General features: G+C 39.9%; 1 protein-coding gene across 1 annotated transcript; it reads left to right on the top strand.

Annotated features, from left to right (window-relative positions):
- Positions 1 to 4,910: 4,910 nt before the first annotated feature.
- On the top strand, positions 4,911 to 5,477 carry LOC131680539 (uncharacterized). Its single transcript, XM_058961254.1, has one exon. The coding sequence runs from the start codon at positions 4,911 to 4,913 to the stop codon at positions 5,475 to 5,477; it is 567 nt and encodes a 188-aa protein (XP_058817237.1).
- The last annotated feature ends 17,269 nt before the right edge of the window (positions 5,478 to 22,746 follow it).

The following is a 22,746-nucleotide window of genomic DNA, read 5'->3' as shown; positions in this document are numbered from 1 at the left end:
TCCGAAAGTTGTTCGAGAAAATGATCCTATTCCGCCACAACAATTGGGTCGAAACAAATGGCTTACTGTCAGATATACAATTTGGCTTTCGCAAAGGCAAGGAGGCCAACGATTGTCTTGGGTTGCTCTCAACAGAAATTAAAATGGCCTATGCTAACAAAGAGCAGATGGCATCAGTTTTCTTGGATGTTAGGGCAGCTTTTGACCCAGTTTCCATCAAAATTCTTACTGAGAAGATGCACCAGCATGGTCTTTAACCAACTTAAAACAACTTTTTGCTAAACGTATTGTCTGAAAAACACATGCACTTTTCGCAAAAAAAACTTTCCGTGAATCGATCTACAAGACCTACTGCACTTTCCTAAACGTTGTCATTATCTTTTCGATATCAGATATTAAATCAGATATCAGATATTCGAAAGAGCCTGTGACCTTATCTCTACATACACTGAGGACAGTGTTTGAAAATCTGGCTTGTTCCAAGTTGAAAATATCTGTTTAAATATACCGAGCTTAATTCAAACTCCAACCTGTCGATCGTCGGTCTAAAGTTATATATCTAAACGAAAGTGCTACCGACCTCCTCCTATCATGGCCCATTGTATACCGCGAAAAAAACGAAGATTGATTAAACAACGAAACATTAAAATGCTAATTCCTGCAAGTAATTTGCATAAAATAAAATACTTTACGATAATGGCATTGCAAGCTCATATCCATCCGCCGAAAGTAACTGCCGTCAGAGCGGTAGGCAGGAAACAGGACAGGCACACATATGGCATGGCGCTGTTCCACCATACTGATTGGGGGAGTGTGGATTGTGCACAAGCTACTCATCCAGTGCGAGGTGCCAGTGCAGTGCGAGGTGCCAAGTTAACACAGGTCTTCATGACAAAAGTAACTCATTTCCGATGCATCATTTCGGTCGTAACGAGGGATTCTCGCGCCGTGGCCAGGGCAGCGGTAATCACGCGCGAATTCTCTTTTGGTTGACGGAGACAAGAGCCTAATTTATGCTCCACATTTACATATGCGTCGTGAGACGGCAGTCGTTAAATATTTTACTGCCATTTAATTGCTGGTTGATTGAAAAATGCGTATTTCTCACCTCTTTGAGATACGGAGGATGGCCGCTTTCATCGAAGAAGAGTCGTATTGTGGCGAATGAAATGTCTTAAGAATTTTCTTCTAAATGGAAAGTTGTATATTAACGTTTTTTCTCATGTACTTTAAAATATTCTTAGGCTAATCAAAATAATTTCACTACTTTTAAAAACATTTGAACAAGCGGACCGTTGCACTTTCATCCTTGATGTAGAAACCAACAACGTCGATAGTAACGAAATTCGATCATAAATGGAAATTCATGACAAAAAAGCAAAGCGAAATAAATCCTTCCTCAAGTGCGTGGGAGGCAACTGATGACGATAAGCAAAACCCGAAAAATTACCACTGACGCACTAAAACGAATTTCAATTCCAAAGAATACAAGAGACAAAAAACTACTTTACGCTGAACGTGATACAGAACATAAATGTTGTTTTATTGAATTCTGTAGGACTGCATTCCTGACTTGTCTCGGTTGGCACTTATTTCACGCTTTCGAAAACAATATATCTACAGCAACTGGGTCAATTCGAAAAACGCATTACATGGTCGGCAGAAAAAAATAAACCATCCACCATTGAAAACCACACAATTTGGAACATTTGTCTTCCTGAAGGTCTCTGATTAATCGATTTCGTTCAGAATTTACCCGCAATTCATGTGGATGCACTGCGCTGCCTGACGTGTTGGCTGTGTGCCCTTCGTAGTGAGTAACTTATAGTTTTTTTTCTGTTCGTTGACAAACTGACAAGTTTGACAAGACGTTAACAACTTGGATGACCAGTACAAAGGTGTGTGAAAATGTTGTGGCCTTGCGCTGCGGTTTTCTTGAGTTTTATTATGCCATCGCTTGCTCCAAAATAGCTTCAACACAAATGTCTCACACGATCGTATCACCGCAACGTGAAAAGGAGTTGCTCTACTGGGCCGTTCTTATACCATTCGGGGCCGCTGGGTTCTATTGAGGACAAGTGCCCCAAGAATCGAAAGCATTCAATTGAGATTTTTAATAGAACACGTCACGGTTATGGTTACTTTAACGCCTGTAAGTGCCATTTTACGTCGGCACCATTGTTGATGATTCTTGTATTAATTACGAGAGAAAATCATTGAAATGAAAATTAATCCAACATCGAATCGAACTATTGCAATATATTGGTATGTTTTAAAGGTTATTTCAATAAATGAAATGATACCTTATGAACAATAAATATACACAACACATGGCTTGAGTATATCTGTAGTAAAACGACCCGAACATACGAAATTTTCAGGTGCGACGTCTCACCCGGAAAGATCAACTTTTTTAAATGTTTGTATAAATTTGGTGAATATTTTTTTACTACAAAGACTATTACGTATCGATTTTAGGGAAGAGAAGGGGTACGACAAATTGTGATATATTGTGACATAGGGGAGAAGGGGAGTAAGCTAGAACGTTACGTAACATGTTTTAACTGATTTTTTTCAGAGAATATGTTGCGTAATAGAAGCGGAAGGGGGGATAGAGAAATTTATGACAATTTGTTACATGGGGACAGCGGGCCAAATTTGGGCAATTTCTGCGTTACATGATTCATGACCTTTTGGTGTGATGTGTGTCTTGACTCAAAATCTCGCAAAATTTATAGAAAACTTAATATTTTAACAAGAATCGGTATTGTTGTTTTTCTCAACAAATGGTGTTTAAAGCCACAACGAGAAAGATCGCATATGTCTAAACAAACGAAGAAAACAGGATTCCGCCAACTTACCTCCACCGCCAACTAACGCCGGGATTCCCTACCAGTAATCCGTTGACCTCATTCAACATATTTGGCCCGAACAAATCTTACCTGCCAGTAGCACATTAGCTATTGTAAATACACATCATTAGCTGATAATAACCGCCCTCATAAAAAATCTCAAAATATCAAATTAAGTTTGGCAGTAGAAATTTATTGCTTCTACTAAATACAAGCAGACATGCTGACGGTTCCACGAACTAATATCCATACTGGAGAAGCCAAAATTGATCGTTAAAATTCACATTATTCGCGTTACCACACGCGTCGGGTCGTATGTATATGAACTCATGGCGGCACGAAAAATGATGAGCGAGCAAAATTTATGAATTATCACTTTTTAGCCACACCGACAAACCAACCACTTATGAAAAGCAATTTGTTAACGTCATTGAAAATCTAGGTTTGCGAAAATCGAAAACAGATATTAGTTCTTGCACAGGGATCAATTCTGAAGTTTGTATTTAATTACAAGTTGTCTTTTTTCTAATATTTTGGAAGCTGGTTTCTTTATTCACGTAAGTATGGTCAATCTCATATAACATTAACGAAAGTTGATTTCAAACATAATTTAATCTACAAAGAGAAACGTCTTAATTAAAGTGAAGGCGGCTCCATCCGGCTGGCAAACGGGGGGGGGGGGCACACCTTTCTGACCAAATAGTGTCGAACTTTGGACACTTATTTCTTAACACGGTTTCAATTTATAGATTGGCAAAATCACATCGTCCTTGAATGTAATCACTATTCTTTTTTCCCCTACTGATCGTCAGGAAGTCCATTTCGCTATTAATTTTGTTATCATAAATAAGACTTGGTGAATGTTTTTGTTTTTCATATATAATCATATATCATATATAAATTCTTCATCGTTGAAGAACAGCGTTTACAGTAATGTACCTATATTGCTTCCTTGTGTGACTCGTGAGTTGTCGCGAAAATCTATGTACCATTTTTTCAAACAAATAAAGTCCTGTCAGTAAGTTAACGTCTACTCAGACGAAGTCATCCTTCAAATTGGCATCCTTTGCATTTTACTGATTCAGGCGAATTCCTCGTTCCACGAAAAGCATATTTCCGTAAAACCAACCAGAGACCAACTAACACAAATATACAAGTGGTGATTCAATCACATTCAATAAAGGTCAGTCTGTTGAGAAGCGCCTTTTCTCACTCCTTGACCATAGTTGATTAATATCCAATATCTTAATGCAGCCTTTGATGGGTTGGTTCCTCGGGCTCAATCTTAGTTGAAATGCCAGTAGGTTTGACACCAGAAAGTCACTTAGGACAACTGATTTTTGGTTTATTCGTTAAAAATCTATGCCATTATGGCGAAAAAACTGAACACTGAACTGTAGGGTATTGCAAAAAACATTTTTGACATTAAAAATGTCTTACTCCACTATCTGGGGCTAGGTGTCATTCTAAAATCTAAACTATCTCCCATGTAACGAAACTATGTAAGGTTTGCACGCTTATAGCTCCGATATTACTAGATGGATTTTAATCATTCATACACCAACCGATTCAGAAACACCTAACTTAAATATTGGTAATAATTTAATATCTCCCTAATAAAAGTAGATTTTTGGAAATTGGTAAAATTAAAAAGTTCACGAAAAACGTGAAAATTATCATTCGTGAGGCAGATTTCTCAGACACAGCCGTCGTTAGAGGGCAACTTAGTCGCTTAATCAAACACGAAAAGTCATAAATAGAAGCGACGCATGTCCGTTTAAATCAGTTGTTGCTAGTATCCCACACGAGCAACATCGTCTCCGGGCGATGCAATAAGCGCTATCGATTTTCGGCAACGTTGGCATTTACACACACTCGCACCTAAGTGACTAAACCATATACGGTTAGTTTATAAATAGAGGTGACGCGTACACGTTTGAATCTCGATTCGGTTTACGTTCGTCGTGTGGCGCAGACGTCAAGCGCAGTAGTTTAGTTTTCGTTTTAGTTTGCAGTTCCGCGTATTTTTTCTATCGCGTTATCTTTCCCTCTCCGCAAATGGGTAAGCGGAAAAAACCGGGCCGTAGCCCGAAAATTTACCGTAGGCGATCGGCCAACGCTACCGTCAGCACTGTTAAGTCTGCTAATGTATCTGCTAGCACGCCGGGGCAACCGTCGAAAAAAGCTCGCGAGGATGACGAATCATCATTATTATCGGCCAACCAGTACAGTGTATTAAGTGAACATACAGCTGTCAACGTTAGTGATCTACAAGGATTCGGTCAGGAACAGGATAATTGCCAGGATGGTCCACCAACCAATGTCACTGTCAAATTGCCCCCGCTGATCGTGAAGTCTATCCCGCTGGAGCAGCTGCAGAAGGTCCTGCATGCGAAGGGCATCAGTGCTCAATTTAAGCTTACCAGAATTGGCATCAAGGTGATGCTACAGACAATGGACGAGTTCATTAAAGCCAAAACATATCTGAACCAGCATAAAGCGCAGTTTTTCACCCACGACATGCCTTCAGAGAAACCTTTCAAGGCTGTCGTTAGAGGTCTACCAGTGATGCAACCTGAAGACATCAAATCCGAGCTGGAGGAGCGGTACAAACTACAACCCTAACAGTGTATGTAATCGCTAGGAAGAAGAAAGAAAATTACGAGTACAGGGATTGTCTCTACCTCGTACATTTTCGAAAAGGCACAGTGACTCTTGGTGCCCTGAAAGCAGCGAAATTTATCGGCAATGTCGTTGTCTCGTGGGAACCGTACCGTGGCATTTACAAAGATGTCACGCAGTGTATGCGGTGTCTCCACTTCGGACATGGAACACGAAATTGTCACCTGGCAGCTAGGTGCAACTATTGTGCCGGGAAGCACGAATCATCCAGCTGTCCTATTGAAGGAGCGGTGCGGTATAAATGTGCTAACTGTGGAAAGCATCATTGTGCAACGGATCGAATTTGTAAATCACGTGAAGACTATAAGAAAATCTGGAAGGAAGCGTCAACGAAAAATCAACCTGGTCGTCACCCAAACAAGGTTCCAGCGTATACAGCAGCGAACTTTCCAAATCTTCCAACGATCGGAAAAGATCGTGAAGAAGTTCCAGGAGTCGGAACACCCCCAGGATTCCAAAGAAATAGCAACGTTGCAGCCCCAGCTTGGAATCAATCTTCCCATCAACCAAATACTCTTCAGCAGAACTTTTGCCGATTTTCACCACCATGTGGACCCAGCTTCAGCAGTGCAACACACGTGCTGACCAAATACGCGTACTAGGTGAGTTTATTATCCAGTATGGGTAGCTACGAGCTAAAAGTCATGCTCTGGAATGCCCATGCTGTCAAGCCAAAACACATGGAATTCATCGATCTGGCATCAAGGGAGGAAGCCGATATACTAGTGGTCACCGAAACCTTTTTAAAACCGCAAACAAACTTCAGTATACCAGGATACAGCTTAGTACGACTCGACCGCACGCACTCCAATGGGGGAGGAGTGGCTATCGCTATCAAAAAGCCCATCAAGTTCAACATACAACCTCACTACCAAACCTCTGTCATCGAAGCGATAGGAGTTGAGATAACAACCAGCAGCGGACCACTTCTAATCATAGCAGCCTACTGTCCTCGACAATGCTACGACGGCAACGGGATGGCCAGAAAATATAAAAATGACTTAGTCAAATTAACACGGCATCGCAAAAAATTCATCATTGCTTGCGATCTCAATGCTCGTCACGAGCTGTGGGGAAACTACCGGCGCAACAAAAATTGGACTATGCTGTTCGACGAAGCACAACTCGGATACTTTGTTATCAACGCTCCTGATCAACCAACATATCTGTCTGCAGCTGGTGTGACCTCTACAATAGACCTCTTTTTGACGAATCTGAATTTGTCGAAACCCATCACCATCACCGAGCTGAGCTCCGACCACTACCCGGTGGTGCAGCGCATCGATGAAACTGCTGTTCGTGGTACCAGACAACTACGAAAAGATTACCATCACGTCAACTGGATTGAATTCCGTCGCAGAGTGGACCATCGACTCAACTTCGAAGCTCCGATTGTGACAACCGAAGATATCGACTATTGCATTGAGCAGCTTCAGCGTGCCATCCTCGCTGCCGAAGACGAGTGCGTCCGCAAGGTACCAGTAGTATGTAAGGTTATCAATCTCGATCCCACCATACAAAGCATCATTCGTGCAAGGAACGTCTTTCGGAGACAATTCCAACGAACCGGTGACCTGACTAAAAAAAGTGCAGCACAGTATCTCACCAAACTTATAGCTCTTCATGTTACCCAGTTAAAAAATGACAGATTCAGCAATGATATTCAAAATTTAGATCCATACTCTAGACCCTTTTGGAAAGTGGCAAAAATTCTAAAATCTAAACCCCAGCAAATACCCCCACTAAAAACAGACAACACAATTCTAGTTATTCCAGAGGAAAAAGCTAATGCCATAGGAAACCATATCTTGAATTCCCATAATCTTGGTATCTCTATAACTAGCCCTATGGAGGGAGCAGTCCGAGAAGCACTAGTCACCTTGAACAATACCTCTTGTTACGTCCCAGCCAACAAAAAAATTACAACCGAGCAAATAACATCTGCCGTCAAACGCTGTAAAAATATGAAGGCTCCGGGGTTCGATTACATCTTCAACCTCGTGCTAAAAAAGCTGAGCACGGAAGCCTATACTTTCATTGCAAAAGTGTTTAACAAATGTCTTGATCTTTTGTATTTCCCGTCTTGCTGGAAAATGGCAAAAGTTATTCCGCTGATTAAACCAGGAAAAGATCCCACCAGCCCCACTAGCTACCGTCCAATAAGCCTGTTGTCGGCGATAAGCAAACTCTTCGAGAGAATGCTGTTGGACAGAATTCTCGAACATGTGAACAACAACAATATCCTTCCTCCTGAGCAGTTCGGATTCCGAGCTGGCCATTCGACAACTCAGCAGCTATATAGAGTCATGCAAATTATTCGAAGAAATAAAGCAGTATCCAAATCCACGGCGATAGCCTTACTGGGCATTGAAAAGGCCTTTGATAGCGTCTGGCATGATGGCCTCGTCTATAAGCTCTACCGGTATAATTTCCCAAACTACTTGATCAATATCATTCAAAGCTACCTCTCAAACCGTACCTTTAAAATCTCGCTGAACGGTGTTCTCTCCGAAGATTTTCGCATTCCTGCAGGAGTTCCGCAGGGCAGCTTGCTGGGCCCAGTGCTATATAATATATACACGGCGGACATCCCACAACTCCCAAACGACTGTTTCCTCTCAGTCTTTGCAGACGACACAGCCATCTTATGCAAGGGAAGATTAACCAGACACATCACCAAAAAACTCCAAAGTTGCCTTGACAATTTCTGTAACTATCTGAACATATGGAAAATCAAAGCTAACTGCAGCAAAACGCAGGTAATACTATTTCCCTACCGTAAATCCCCAAAATTAGCTCCACCAAATGACTGCAAGATTGTGCTGAATGGTACTACCATTGAATGGTCTACCGAAGCGGTATATCTAGGGTTGACTGCCGACTCTAAGTTATTATTCAGAAGCCACATACAAAAAACTTATAATAAATGCTCCATGTTGATAAAACGATTATACCCACTAATTAATAGAAGATCGAAAATGATCACGAAAAACAAAATAGCAATTCACAAGCAAATAATCGCACCAGTAATATGCTATGCAATGCCTGTCTGGGCTACATGTGCAAACACCCATAAAAAGAAACTCCAAGTATTACAAAACAAGTGCTTGAGAATGATTCTTAACCTACCTTGGCGAACACGGATAGCGGATATACACAGATTAGCGAATGTGGAAACGATCGAAGAAACAATAAGAAAATCTTATGAAAATTTTACCACCAAATGTGAAAACTCAGAGTATCGAATGATACAAGACTCAGTATTGTAGTTAGAATAGTAGTTAGATTAGTAGTTAGTTTAGTATAAGGCACTCTATCATTCAACATAAGTTGAAAATAACCGATTAGGCTAATGCTAATAACGAAACCAAATGTAAATAACCAAAAACAAAGATGAAAAAAATAGTTATATTTTGAATCACTTGAAATGTAAAATATTCAGATATGTAAAAAGGAATTGAAATAATAAATGATTGAACGTGAAAAAAAACACGTTTGAATCAGTTTTTGTTCTTATGTCGAACAGGTAAGATCATGGCTGCAGCGTCTGGACGCTACACTAATGCCCGGTTTACATTAGTGCTGGTTGCCATCTGCTGGTGCCAGCATGCTGGCAACCAGCACGCTACCAGCATAATGTAAACGCTTGCCAGCAGCTGGCACCAGCAGATGGCATGCGTTTACATTATTCTGGTAGCATGCTGGTTGCCAGCATGCTGGCATCAGCAGATGGCAACCAGCACTAATGTCAACGCTACATAAGCGGTAGACGCTACGCATTTTCGGCAGCGGTGGCCGTGTGCGGATTTTTCGGGTACCAGCACGGTGTAACAGAATGATTTACAAAGTGGGTGGGTGGGGTGGTTTGGATTTAATTCAATACGGCAGGATGCGACTTAGGTGTGCTGCTTGAGAGTGTTGCGTTGAAAAAAAAATATTTATTTTTATGCATGCGTGTGCGTTATAACTTGTTAATCCATGTTTACGGCGCTTTGTAGCTGCATAGGGTAAAGAGTATTGGCTTTCATATGTTTCATATTTCTGTTATATATATATATATATATATATATATATATATATATATATATATATATATATATATATATATATATATATATATATATATATATATATATATATATATATATATATATATATATATATATATATATATATATATATATATATATATATATATATATATATATATATATATATATATATATATATATATATATATATATATATATATATATATATATATATATATATATATATATATATATATATATATATATATATATATATATATATATATATATATATATATATATTTCGGTTATGTTTTTTTTTATCAGTAAGGCATCTGATAACGTGCTTCTGTAGTTATTGCACTGTTCAGCAGCGTAGTATTTTATATAGGAGAGCACACTCAGGTTTTTTTACGCGGTTTTTTTCGTGCGGTATTTTTTTACGCGGATTTTGAAATTACTCGGTTTTCATTTACGCGTTTTTTGTAATTTACGCGGTTTTCATTTACGCGGCCTGTATCCCCCGCGTAAAAAACCTGAGTGTTATTGCATCGGAAACAATCACATTCCTAGCAGAACTTTTTGTTTTCTAATTTCAAACACTTTTGTTTCGTACTGCACAAAACGGAAAATTTTAAAACAAAACTTACCGTCCCAGCAGCAGTTTAAGCGGGTCTTCTTTTTCGATTAAAATTCAAGCCTTGTCTTAAGCGTTACTGGACTTAAAATTGTTTTCCCAGTTTATGCAGTCAGAGCATCTGTCCTGCCCTATGTATTTAAAACACAGTTCTTATCGCGTTTTAAAGTATACAACAAATAGAACGGTTGGATATACAATTTAAATTTTAAAATAAATCTGTTTTAAATTATGAAACAAACCGCTGTACTGAAGATATAATTATGTCAGTCCTATTATCACATAAAACACCTATATAACATAAAACGCTGCAGAGTTGGTTCAATAATACAATGTATACACTACAGAGTTATAACACGTTATAATAATTAGCAACAAGAAAAATGTCACCAAGATAGCATAAAAACCCGTTTTAACTGGTAGTGCGAACGTTGTATAACAATGTAATTTATCAAATAATTTAATTTGTTCAACCACTAATCGATTAATAAATACTTAACCTTAAGATTGTTTACTTAAGTTCATTAGTACATTATTGAAAATTTAAATGGAAAATGAAATTTCTAAATTCATGGAGAATCTGTATATTTCCGTTGGCGGGCGTGGGCTTGCTCATCACAGTTCTCAATATGGAACTTTTCTTTTGAATATATTTTCTGGACAGACCAGCCTATTTTTACTAGATGGATCAGCCAAATAATGCTAATCACCTAGTGAGATACTTGATTAATTGTAATAATAGATTACCGTTAAATGACCTTCAATAAATTATGTTTTCATGGGGAGGGTATATAGCAAATTGTAACATATGAAAACAGGCGAGTGAGCAAGAACGTGAGTCGATATGTGTGATAGATAAAATTCATTTGCACGCTCTTGAAAAAAGCTACATTTTTAATGTCACCGTGGTCGTGTCCTGTACACAACCCTTTAATTTTTTTCCTTTTTTTGCTTCTTCTTGCATGCTGTCCACCTTTGTCGGTTTATCTGACCTGCTCAGGTCAACTGCAAATATCGTCACCTGTTCAAACACGAACCGACCTGGAACATATTTATCTGCTAGCTGGGGCTGACAATTTCTCAGCAGTGGTATTTCTCCCAATACATGTGCCCATCTTTGCGACCCATTTAGTTGTCAGTTACTCCGACGGAGAGATCATTGACTCATGTTTTTCTTCATTAGCTCTCAGTGCTAGCCCGCTGACCGACCTTTGCTGTGTAGCTGGTCTACTCACAACTAAAGGGTGTTCTACATCAAATTGCATCATGAAAAAACCACTGTAGAAAATAACCCATTGGGTATTTTTTAATGGAAATTTTGTTAGAAGTAGTTTAGAGTGTATTGTCAGTTTTTCGAAAATTGGAAAAATGGCATCACCCGAAAAGCAAATTCACAAATTGATTTTGCGCAAGCCACTGGAAAATCCTCAACCATTTGCTTCGACCCAATTGTCGAGGCGGGATAGCTTAATTTTCTCGAACAACTTCTTCTCTTCTGTTCCGGGCCGGAATACGTACAAACTTTCTTGGCTAAATCGAATATTCAACGGTTTGAATATTCTTCGCTCTCGTTAGTACTGTTTCGGTTTCGCATACGCCGGGCCGTTCCCCTAAGGGCACATTGATGTTTCTCTCGTTAGTCCATCAACGAATCGGCGCCAGTAACTCCGTTTCTTATCTTTCATCAAACTCTGCTCGTCTAACGTCGCGTACTGTCAATAACTAGCGGGTAACCCGTTATCCCGGAAGGTCTTATACGCGGGGCAGCCTTCTCCGTCTGAGCACTCTTTGTCCCACCATGGGTTGGGAGAATGCCCGCGGGAGTTCGCGTCTGGTACGCTTATAATCTGAGCTGAATCGCGATGTCCAGAATCAAGCCAATCAGGAACCCGTACTTTTCCTCCGGAGGAGGCTCTTGTGCGGACTCAATTTTGCCGAATAGCGCAGATGCGTAGCTCTTCCAATCAATATTTCGTTTCATACGAAACATTTATTGTATTCGGTGGCCCTGAACCGCCAGCAATAGTAATTACGATTGGCAGGTGGTCGCTGCCGTGGGGATCAAAGACTACCTTCCACTTGTCCACAGGGACAAGTCTAATTTGTAATCACCTTAATTCCGGGGGGAATGTAGGTGGAAGCAACGCAAAGGTCTTTGCCTTCAGTCCTAGTTTTGCAAGCGACAACGCCAATGTCTGGTGTCGAGAGAAAGTTGATTCGATTGAAAGAATAGCACTTTTTGATCCCCAGAAGTAGGGGAGACCGGGGCTAGTTGGCGGTGTTTTTAGTTTTCAGTTTTTACCGCTTTGATGTAGGTAGATCTTGCAAAATAGAACACGCGGCATGAAAGAGCAGACTGTTGGCAACATCTCTGATTTTTTTTAAAGTGTTTGATGCATTGTCTCCATTTTTAGAGACAAAAATATGTGACGCGGGAAACGTGTGGATACTCCATATACTAAGCAATTAAATGGAGATTCAATTACTTCAAGGGTCGTTTTGGAACGTGCTGATGTTTTTTCAAGAAAACTGTATATTAACCGACATTTGCTATTATATTTCAATTTCAATACCCTGGTATTTTGACTTTGACGCGTACTCTCTATTCAAAAGCAAATTTTCGAAATTCTTTATGCGAGGGGCCTGAATAAATGTCTCCTGCATTGACGAAATACACAAGCAAAAGCTTTTCTTACTTTGGAGTGAATTCCAGAAATAAAAATTTTTGATGACTTTTTTACACTGTAAATAGTACCGCCAACTTGCCCCGCGTGCAGCACCACCAACTTACCCCAACCGCATATTTTATCAAAAATTAGTTAAAAAATAACTTTTGTTTGTTGATAGATGTAAAATCTATACGGATACTGAAAGCTCTTTTCACACGCTATCGAAAAATATAATCATTCGGGAAATAGATTGAAAATCACCCTAAATAACGCAAAGTATTTAAAATTTGGAAAATTTACTTGGTATGCTCGAAAACACAATATCACCCACAACTTCCACCAAACAAATCGTTTTGAAACAAAAACACATTGGATAATGGGTTTCACATAACTTGAGCTACACAAGAAGAGGCACCGCTATATGTCTAATAGAAACAGAGAAAAGGGATTCCGCCAACTAACCCCAACCGCCAACTAGCCCCGGGCTCCCCTATTCACCGTAAGGGTCTTCTCGATCCAAGCGAATAATATTGAAAGAGTGAAAGTTGATGTCTATTCCTGAAGTAATTTTCGATAATGCCATTGCACTGTAGAATTAATATGAATTAAATCCGTGACCTCGTTCAATGAATTAGCCATCGAAGGATACAATCGCTGGAAGCCATTTTGCAGTCAACTGCATCAAGAATGTTCTTGCTGTGGGCAGATAGCTCATCAGGATGCTTTCAAGAAGGTCAGAAATATCAGAGTAATTTATTAGGCTAGTGCTGGTTTCTTTCATTGACTGAGATAATGGAACACTTGGGGTTTTTAATGTCCCAAGAAGTGCTGAGAGCTCCTTTTCTGAGCTCAGGTTTTTGAAACTGGGAGCTACCTGATTTGGTATTGCACCAGTACTTCCTCGAGTAGTTGTTTTTGGAGAACCTTGAAAAGACACCTTCTGGTCTTTACAATGAAAGCGGAGATGCTCCTACCTTTTCTATTGCTTCTAATCACAGCAGAAGATGTTCCCTGCTGGGGTTCATCACAGCCTCCTCAGTAGACAAGTAAGTATAGATGTTTCTATATTTAGCATTTCAAAAGATCACATAGAACACCTCTGAAGGAAACGCTTAAGCTTCTCCTCGTGCTGTTTGCACGCAGGATATGTCGGGAAATCATTTGAGTTTCCCCCACAGTAGAGACCCTTTTCAACATCTTTTCCACATGAATTCACATGATTCCCGGCGAGGATCGCCCGATAAGAGTCTGACGTATGGTTTCATCCCGTCAGCTGCGACTGATGCTGAATGCCAACCTGTGCACTCCAGTACCTTACTTGGCTAGAGCATGTGTCAGCAGATCCGCGCAATTCAAATTCGGATCAGAGACTACTCCGCTACATTCAACCCTATTTGATGGTACATATACCCTATACTCCTTCATAAAAGCCTCGTAACCAGCAACATAATTTGCCTGGTTTAAGCTATTTACCACCACCCGAAGCTTATCAGAGCATATTATCAATATGCCGAATATCGTTCCATCAGAACTCGAGAAATCTACAATAAATTCGAACATTTTATGTTTTGGCCCGGAAGAAAATCACGTAAGACCCGGTGACCGAGCATGAATAAACCTTGAACCGGAGTGCCGATTTTGTTTCGACATCACATTGAGATGAACCACTGTCAGGAGAAGTCATTTTTGCGCGGGACTGTTACCCAGTGCAAGCGGGTATTACAGGCAAGAATGGGAAGAATGGTATTATTGCGATACTTTACTTGTGTATATAACTTGTAAACTTGCAGAAGCACAAAAGAAGGAGTAAAATACTAAAACCTCGACGAGGCTGAGAATGCACAAAATAACAGTGGCAGTGAATTCTCTACGATTACTTCTAGGAGGATTTAATGCCAAAATTATTTGAGCCGATGGTGTGCTGTTTTACGTTGTAAAATTCTTCGAAGATACTATTGATTTTTGATGGTTTCGAAATGATGCGATATTTACCTTAAATAACTTAATAATTGATAATACATCAAAACTCAAATGCTTATAAAAATCGATTAAGGCCTGCTAGACTAAACTCAGGCTTAAAGTCAAGGATAATACCATGTAGCGGTATCAACTAGATCAGAGCTTACCCCTTTAAAAGTACTAATGTCCTACAACTTTCTTCCTACAGCCCTGAACTATTTGTATTACAAGCCAATGACCCCACAGGCACATATTTTTTGCGAGCCGAGCAACTGATTTAAAACATTCCGAATTTTCCATTCAAAAAATCTGCATTTTTCATATTCCACAAAAGGTTAAATTTATTTCACACCAACCACAGCCAATCTAAGGAAACAACGCGGGCGGGCGGCATTTGGAGTAACGCCGACTAAAAATAGTTTCCCTACTTGCGCGCGAAATGAGCTCGCCAGCCAACAACGGTGCACGCTACATTGGTAAATTTATATCATTTTAACGCGTTAGTTATTAACAGGCATGTTAACACGAAGAAAGTATGTATGCGGTTTAAAATAAACTAAATCGTGGGAAAACTATACGGAAACTCGATCGCTGTACCTACGTAGTATCTGTCGGTTTCTTTTAACGAATGCGCGAGGGCGTGAGAGCAGAATCGCATTCTCTAGACATTTTTGAAATATTTGACTCGCACCGCTTCGAGCTGCTACACAGACAAAAGTCCAGCGTTGAACAATTCACACTTTATTGTAAAAGGCAACTTTCAAGGTGTGGTAAAGACATTCAACTTTAATATTTGGAGTGCAATTTTTTTCTTTGACGTTCCTCTCATTTTCTCACCAAATATCAAATATCCAATCGCCACAATTGAGCTCGTAAATTTCGCAACCCATTCCCAGTTCTTGCATAAATAAAATACACTAATAACCCAAATTCGATTTGATTAAGCAATCAGTGTCGCTTTTACGAAATTTTATGTTATTTAAATTGTAAGCCAACGCTGAACAGTTTTAATCCTTGACGTTCTGGCCTTCTCATTTGCTGGGGAGCTTTGAAATCCAACTCGCTTCAGGTTGCAGTCGGTGATATCAATGATCCTGCTTGATGGAAAAAGAGAGAAAGAGATGGCGAAAAGCTGTGATCAGACCAACGAAGAAAGAGACGGCTAAGTAATTTAGTCGAAGGTGTTTAATTTTACAACAGTCAAAATCATTTAACTTTACGATCGGGACATTGCAATCAATGCTACGGGGACCGAATATTTTGTTCGATTAAGGACGAATAAAGAGAAATGCAGACAATGAAGCGGCAACATTTGTTTACCAACAAGCTTGAAATTAAGTATGCGGTCGTGATGTGTGAATTTAACCGGAAAGTTTTTCTACAGCAGACTATATCTGAAGTCTGTGCCAGTTGTTTTGTGTAGCCCACATTCAACAGCAATGTTAAACAGTATAGAGTGAAAGAAACAGAACATGCCCGAGACTAGCTTATAAAAGGGTGGAACGGCAAATTACATAATTAGGTGCACGCTGCAAATTTTGTTATATAAATGGACAAACTATATGTCTTGGTGAGGGTCAATCACTATAAAATACAAATAAAATCATGATATTAGATTTCTGACGTTTCTATTACTAATTGTCGAGCTATACGTTCTTCCATAAGCATTAATACCTGCTGTGGTGTTCACTTGATTTAAGGTTGGACAGAGATAGGGTCAAATTCGCAAACGAAAAAAGCAGTTTTTTTCCACACCGTATGTCAGATCTTCATAAAAATTAATCAGCAGTACCGTAACAACATTCTACATACGCTGATTGATTTTTATGAAGATCTGACATACGGTGTGGAAAAAAACTGCTTTTTTCGTTTGCGAATTCTGCGCATTAATGCCGAACACCAATTTCCTTTGAATTGTTTCTCAATCTCAATTGTGTTCTGAGTTGAAGTTAACGATTACCCCAATATTTTTCAAATGTGCGCAACTCTGTTGAGTGTGGAAGGTTTTTGTCCTCACACTGATAATATAAATTCGTGAATATAATGAATTTGATCATGCAATGCACGAATTCATTCGTCGTTTTCTGCAACGAAGTATATTCGTGCATTGTAAATATTAGGTTTCGTTCATTTCATGAACAAGAATGGCCGATTAGTGAACGAAAGCTTTCGTAAATTTTACATCTTTAGTATACACTGCACGAATATTATTGTTGATAACGACATTATTTTTCGTGAATGAAACGAAATGTTTCGTTTATTTTAATAAACGGTTGTGTATATTACAGACGATTTCGTTGGTCGCACGAATTCATTTCGTTCGTCTTAGAAAAGTTTTCGTATTTAATAGCATATTATTTTGACATTGCTCCGGCAGAGAAAAACTCAAACTTCTTCATACAAAACCAGTTCGCGATGGCTCAACTGGATCTGTACTGCTCCGGATTATGGATCAACTGGAAGCGAAAGAGGTTCAGGAAATCTTCCTAAAATCGGAGGACATAGATGCGGTTACTAAATAGTCAGACCGAGATCGTCCTGATGATCAACAATTATTGCCTCCATATTCTACCTCTACCGAAGCTCTTTTGACGTTGACGGTTTGACGAACGGTGCTTGTAAATATTATTAAAACCTTCGTATATAGCAGTGAACAATTGATTTGCCTAATGAAGCCGTTTCGTAACAAGCCAACGAAAAAAAAAGTGTTTCAATAGAATTACGAATGATTCATCATATGTACGAAAAATTCGTATATTTTATGAAAATTATCTGTACAAATTTAATTTGCAGCGATTTACGAAAATATTCTATCAGTGCGGGTGCGACTTGAACGTTGTTGGAAGTATGCCATTCCTGGGCCCTTGCCCTGTTGTGACAGGAAGGAAATTTCGCCATTTTCGAATTTTTAATTCTTCCAACATGTACAAAAAGGCTGTTTGCCAAATATTAAAAATAAACGAAAAAGGGTAACTTTGGCGATGATTTCCGGCTTTCGAACTAAGTTTTCGGTGTTCCTTCCGGACGTAAAAATCTCTTTTCAAATTGGTCAAAAAAAGAATTACATCGTGGCTTGATTGGCCACAAACGACTTCTCGTGTGTCTTACGGAGCAGTTATATAATTTTGATTCACATGATTTCAAAACAGATAGGACAATTTTAAGAGGGATGCCACATCCGTCCTCATAGAGTCTCGTATATAGAGTCATTTTAGTACGGATATAATATTTCGAGTTTGCCTTCCGAAGAATTACAACACTGGAGATGTAAAATAATCCTTATTATTAACTTACAAAAATATAAATAATGATTATGTGTGTCCAGTTGCATCAGAAAAAAATCTCTCCTCTACAATTGGTATAGGTGGCGCATCAAAATTGCGGGTGAGATGCCGCACTCAATGGCTAACTAACTAACGGATTTAACATCGAATTGTTGGATTCGGCGGAGGAATCGCAATAGCAGTTAATCGCAAGATCAAACATTGCGTCATACCGTCTCTTGACACCAAGGTGATCGAGAGTTTGGGTATTGAAGTTAAAACCGATCTTGGTATTATTTTATTGCTGCAGAGCAGTGGCGGCGCTAAGGGGGGGGGGGCGAAGGGGGCAACCGCACCGAGCGGCAAAATCAGGGGGCGGCATTTCCTACTCAATAAATTTCTATAGTATTTTTTAGTAATTGTTCAAGTTTCATTAATCACGATAAAAATCAATTTATTTCATTTTGGCAACTATTGACGATTAAAAATGTTGGGGATCGGGATAATGGATGCGATAGAACAAAACTATATACATATTGCAAGGTAGTAGTGGGAGTATGCAGACCAATTTGTTGGGATTAAACCAGGAAGCATTATCATATACAGGTGGCTTGGTCCATGGTTAAGGATCTCTCTAGGGGTGATTGAGGATCATATTTGGAGAAAAAATCATTCTACACGAATAATCAAATTTCAACTGTTACGGAGTTATTGAACTTTTCTGTGAACTATTTGTTTTTCTTTTAATGCCTTTAACTCAAAAAGAATATATTGTATTTTCAATCTTTTAATTCCATTGGAGAGGTGTTTTCTTTCCTATTAAATTGCGGGTACGGTACCAGCATAGTAGATAAAAGAAACGGTCTAATAAGTGCTCTATAGAAGTTTAGCTTGGTACGGTAGCGAACGTTGTTCGACCGAAGATTTTTTTTGAGTATGTAGACCCGGCGAAGCGAGGGGTAAACAAACCTTCAATTTCTTTTTGTTCAGTGATTTCTAGACGGGAGGTTATGCGAAAGCTTAAAAACGACAAGGCTGTGCGAACCAATCTACTGCGTTTTGGGATAATCTGCGTGGAAGAAATAATGCCTTCGGATTGGTTGAATGGCCTCATATGCCTAATCTTGGAGAAGGGCTGTAAACTTCCGAGGCATTATCAATGCTGCCTACAAGGTAGTTTCTCGTGTTCTGTTGGGTAGACTGCGCCCATTGGCTGAATGCTTTGTCGGCGAAGTTCAAAGCGGGTTTCGAGAAGGACAGTTAACGACGGACCAAACGTTTACCCAGCGACAAATTCTGGATATATTTCGGGAAAACAATTTGCGGACTCACCATCTGTGTATTCAAGGTGGCATACGATACAGTAAAACAAAGGAACTGTGGCAAATAATGCTTGAGCGTGGTTTCCCGACAAACCTGATTTAGCTGATTCGTATGATGCTTGATAGGATAAAATCAAGCGTTACGAAGATCTGATGTGCATAGGAACGGAACCGTCATCACGAGATCTCACATGCTTCTTGACTTCGCGAACGATTTCGACATCATTGGTATTGATCGCAGAGCATTGAAAGAAACATTGTTACCTTTTAAAAGGGCAGCTGCAAGCATCGGACTGACTATAAACTCTGACAAGACAATGTACATGGTAGCTGGTAGAGAACGTAGCAGTCGTGTTGGTTTCGAGGTGGAAATCGATGGGGTACGGTACAACGAATTCATATACATATCTTGAAATACTTACCTTACCGTTCAGGCCTTGTTGTCTGTTGCTGCATGCAGAAGCCGTCTCCACTTCACTCGGTCCATTGCTGCTTGTCGCCAGCCTCGCAGTCTTCGAAGGGTCCGCAGGTCGTCCTCTATCTGGTCGATCCACCGTGCTCGCTGTGCGCCCCGTCTTCTTGTTCTTGGAGGGTCGCCTCCAAGAACCATCTTCACCGGGTCGTCGTCCGACATTCTTGTTCAGCCCACCGCAAACGTCCTATTTTTTGCGGTATGAGCGATGGATGGTTCTTCCAGCAGCTGATGGTTACGCCTGCGTTACGTTCCGTCTTCCATCTGCACGCCACCATAGATGGTACGCAACACCTTTCGTTCGAAAAATTCCAAGGGCGCGTTGGTCCTTCACGAACATAGTTCAGGTCTCGTGGCCGTAGAGGACCACCGGTCTAATCAGTGTCTTGTAGATAATCAACTTCGTGCGGCGGCAAATTTTGTTCGATCGGAGCGTCCTCCGGAGTCCAAAGTAGGCACGATTTCCCGCCAAGATCTGTCTCTGAATTTCTCTGCTGGTATCATTGTCGGTGGTTACCAGTTAGCCCAAATACACGAATTCGTCGACCATCTCGAATCCGTCACCGTCAACCGAACTCGGGATTGGAGGTTCACAGTGTCGTCTCTAGAACCTCTTCCTCTCATGTATTTTGTCTTCGAAACGTTGATGGCAAGTCCAATCCTGCTGGCTTCAGCTTTCAGTCTGATGTACGTTTCTGACATCGCCTCAAATTTGCCACTATGTCAATGTCCTCGGCGAAGCCAAGAAGCTGGGCGGATTTCCTAAATATCGTGCCACTCGTATCTATCCCCGCTCTCCTTATTACACCTTCTAACACAACGTTGAATAGCAGACACGATAGATCATCACCTTGGCTTAACCCTCTTCGAGATTCAAAGGGACTCGAGAGTGTCCCTGATACTGAAACAACGCACATCACCCGATCCATCGTCGGTTTGACTAATCCTGTTAGCTTATCCGGAAAACCGTACTCGTGCATTATCTGCCATAGCTGATCTCGATCGATTGTATCATATGCCGATTTGAAATCCATGAACAAATGATGTGTGGGCACGTTGTATTCGCGGCACTTGTGCAGAACCTGCCGAATTGCGAATATTTGGTCCGTGGTGGCACGGGAACCCCGCTTGGTAGTGCCCCACGAACTCCCTTGCAAATTGTGACAATCGGCGGCAAAGAATTTGGAAGAGGATCTTGTAGGTGGCGCTAAGTAGTGTGATCGCGCGGTAGTTGCAGCAATCCAACTTGTCACCCTTTTTGTAGATTTGGCAAACAACACCCTGCATCCACTCCTCCGGAAGAATCTCTTCCTCCCGAATATTGGCGATTACCCAGTTCAGCGCTCTAGCCAGTGTTTCACCACCGTATTTTAATAGCTCGCTGGGTAGTTGATCTATACCGGCAGGTTTGTTGTTTTTCAGCCGACCGATCTCCTCTTTGATTTCTTGGAGATCAGGGCCGGCAGCCTATCGTCTTCTGGACATTCTCCAAGATCCGTTGCCATACCGCCTTTGTCCTCCGCTGCTTCTTCAAATACTAGTTAAATATGATAACGATGTTAGCCACAAAGGAAAAAGGCACGTTGCTGCTGCGAGCATGGTTTACGTAGTCAGCTAAAAACCAATAGCCTAAGAATGCGCGCAAAACTTGATTTATTCAAATCACTAATACTCCCTGTTGCTCCATACGGCCATGAAGCTAGGATTTTGAAGGAAGCAGGCTATCGATTACTCGGTTTGTAGCGAAGAATTCTGTGTTCAATACGCGGCAGCACAGTAGAAAATGGAGAATGGCGCCAGTTAAAGTTAAGATCAGAGTATTTTAAACAAAAGAACATAACACATACTGTTGGGAAGGTCATTTATCGTTCTTTCCAGATCACAGAAATTGAAAATCGGTTAAAAAATGACCGGGCAGAAAAGTTTTTAGCGCTGAAGGTCCCGAAAAACACGATTTTTTTTGCTATGAATCAAAAATGGAAAAGGTAGTCGAAGACAGTCTAAATCCCTGACTACATACGATGAACGTGCCATTTAAGTCAATATATTCTGATTCCTGATACGTTCCCGTCGGATGTTTGCCTTTGTATATCGTTTCAGTGTGTCATAAATTGAAATACTTACTGAGAGTGCTCAGGAACAGGTTTCTGATTGTAAAGTTAATGTTTTCATTCAATTGAAAATCATTTTTTCTGACAGGGTTATGATGGCAAAAAATTTCAGAAAGAGGTACGTTGAACAAAAAAGATTGAAAACCACTGTTCTAAGACATCAATTTCAGGTAAATTTAATAGATTATCACCAAAATGCATTTGAGATGTAAAACGATAAGCCGGAAATATTTATACAATGCAGCTTCCAAACTTAATTTTTGTTTCCAGGTTTTAGTCACCGTTCATGAATGTTACTGTTTTCAGTTGATATTTTTCGGTGATAATCAAAACCACAGGTTACCGTTTACGTTTCAGCTTACTTCCCTATTTAATTTCAGCCATCCTCAGAATTATTCACTCAAGTGCGTCTTGCCGTCGCTGGGGGGAAATCGAAACGTATACGGTAAACTGTGGTTTTGATTAATGATCACCGAAAAATATCAACAGAAAAACGGTAACAAACTCAATTTTTCAACAATCATAGACAAAAAGGGTAAAACTTTTGCATGAAGCGAAAGTAAGAAAGATATGATGTAAAAATTTAATAACATATAAACAAGTGACGGCTTTACAATGAATATTAATAACAAAATATTGACAATAAAATGTGAAGAAGTGTGAAGATTTTTATGCAGACATTTTCTAACACTTTTATCATATTTGTTTCATATGAATAGGTGGGAAATATTTAGTCGAACTCTTAAAA

This window comes from Topomyia yanbarensis, chromosome 2 (assembly GCF_030247195.1).
Source record: "Topomyia yanbarensis strain Yona2022 chromosome 2, ASM3024719v1, whole genome shotgun sequence".
Classification (NCBI taxonomy): Eukaryota; Metazoa; Arthropoda; class Insecta; order Diptera; family Culicidae; genus Topomyia; species Topomyia yanbarensis.
This window is presented reverse-complemented; position numbering and strand designations above follow the sequence as displayed.

What these genes read in the sequence shown, in the direction of transcription:
- LOC131680539 (XM_058961254.1), top strand. Translation starts at nt 4,911, where the DNA reads ATGGGTAAGCGGAAAAAACCGGGCCGTAGCCCGAAAATTTACCGTAGG.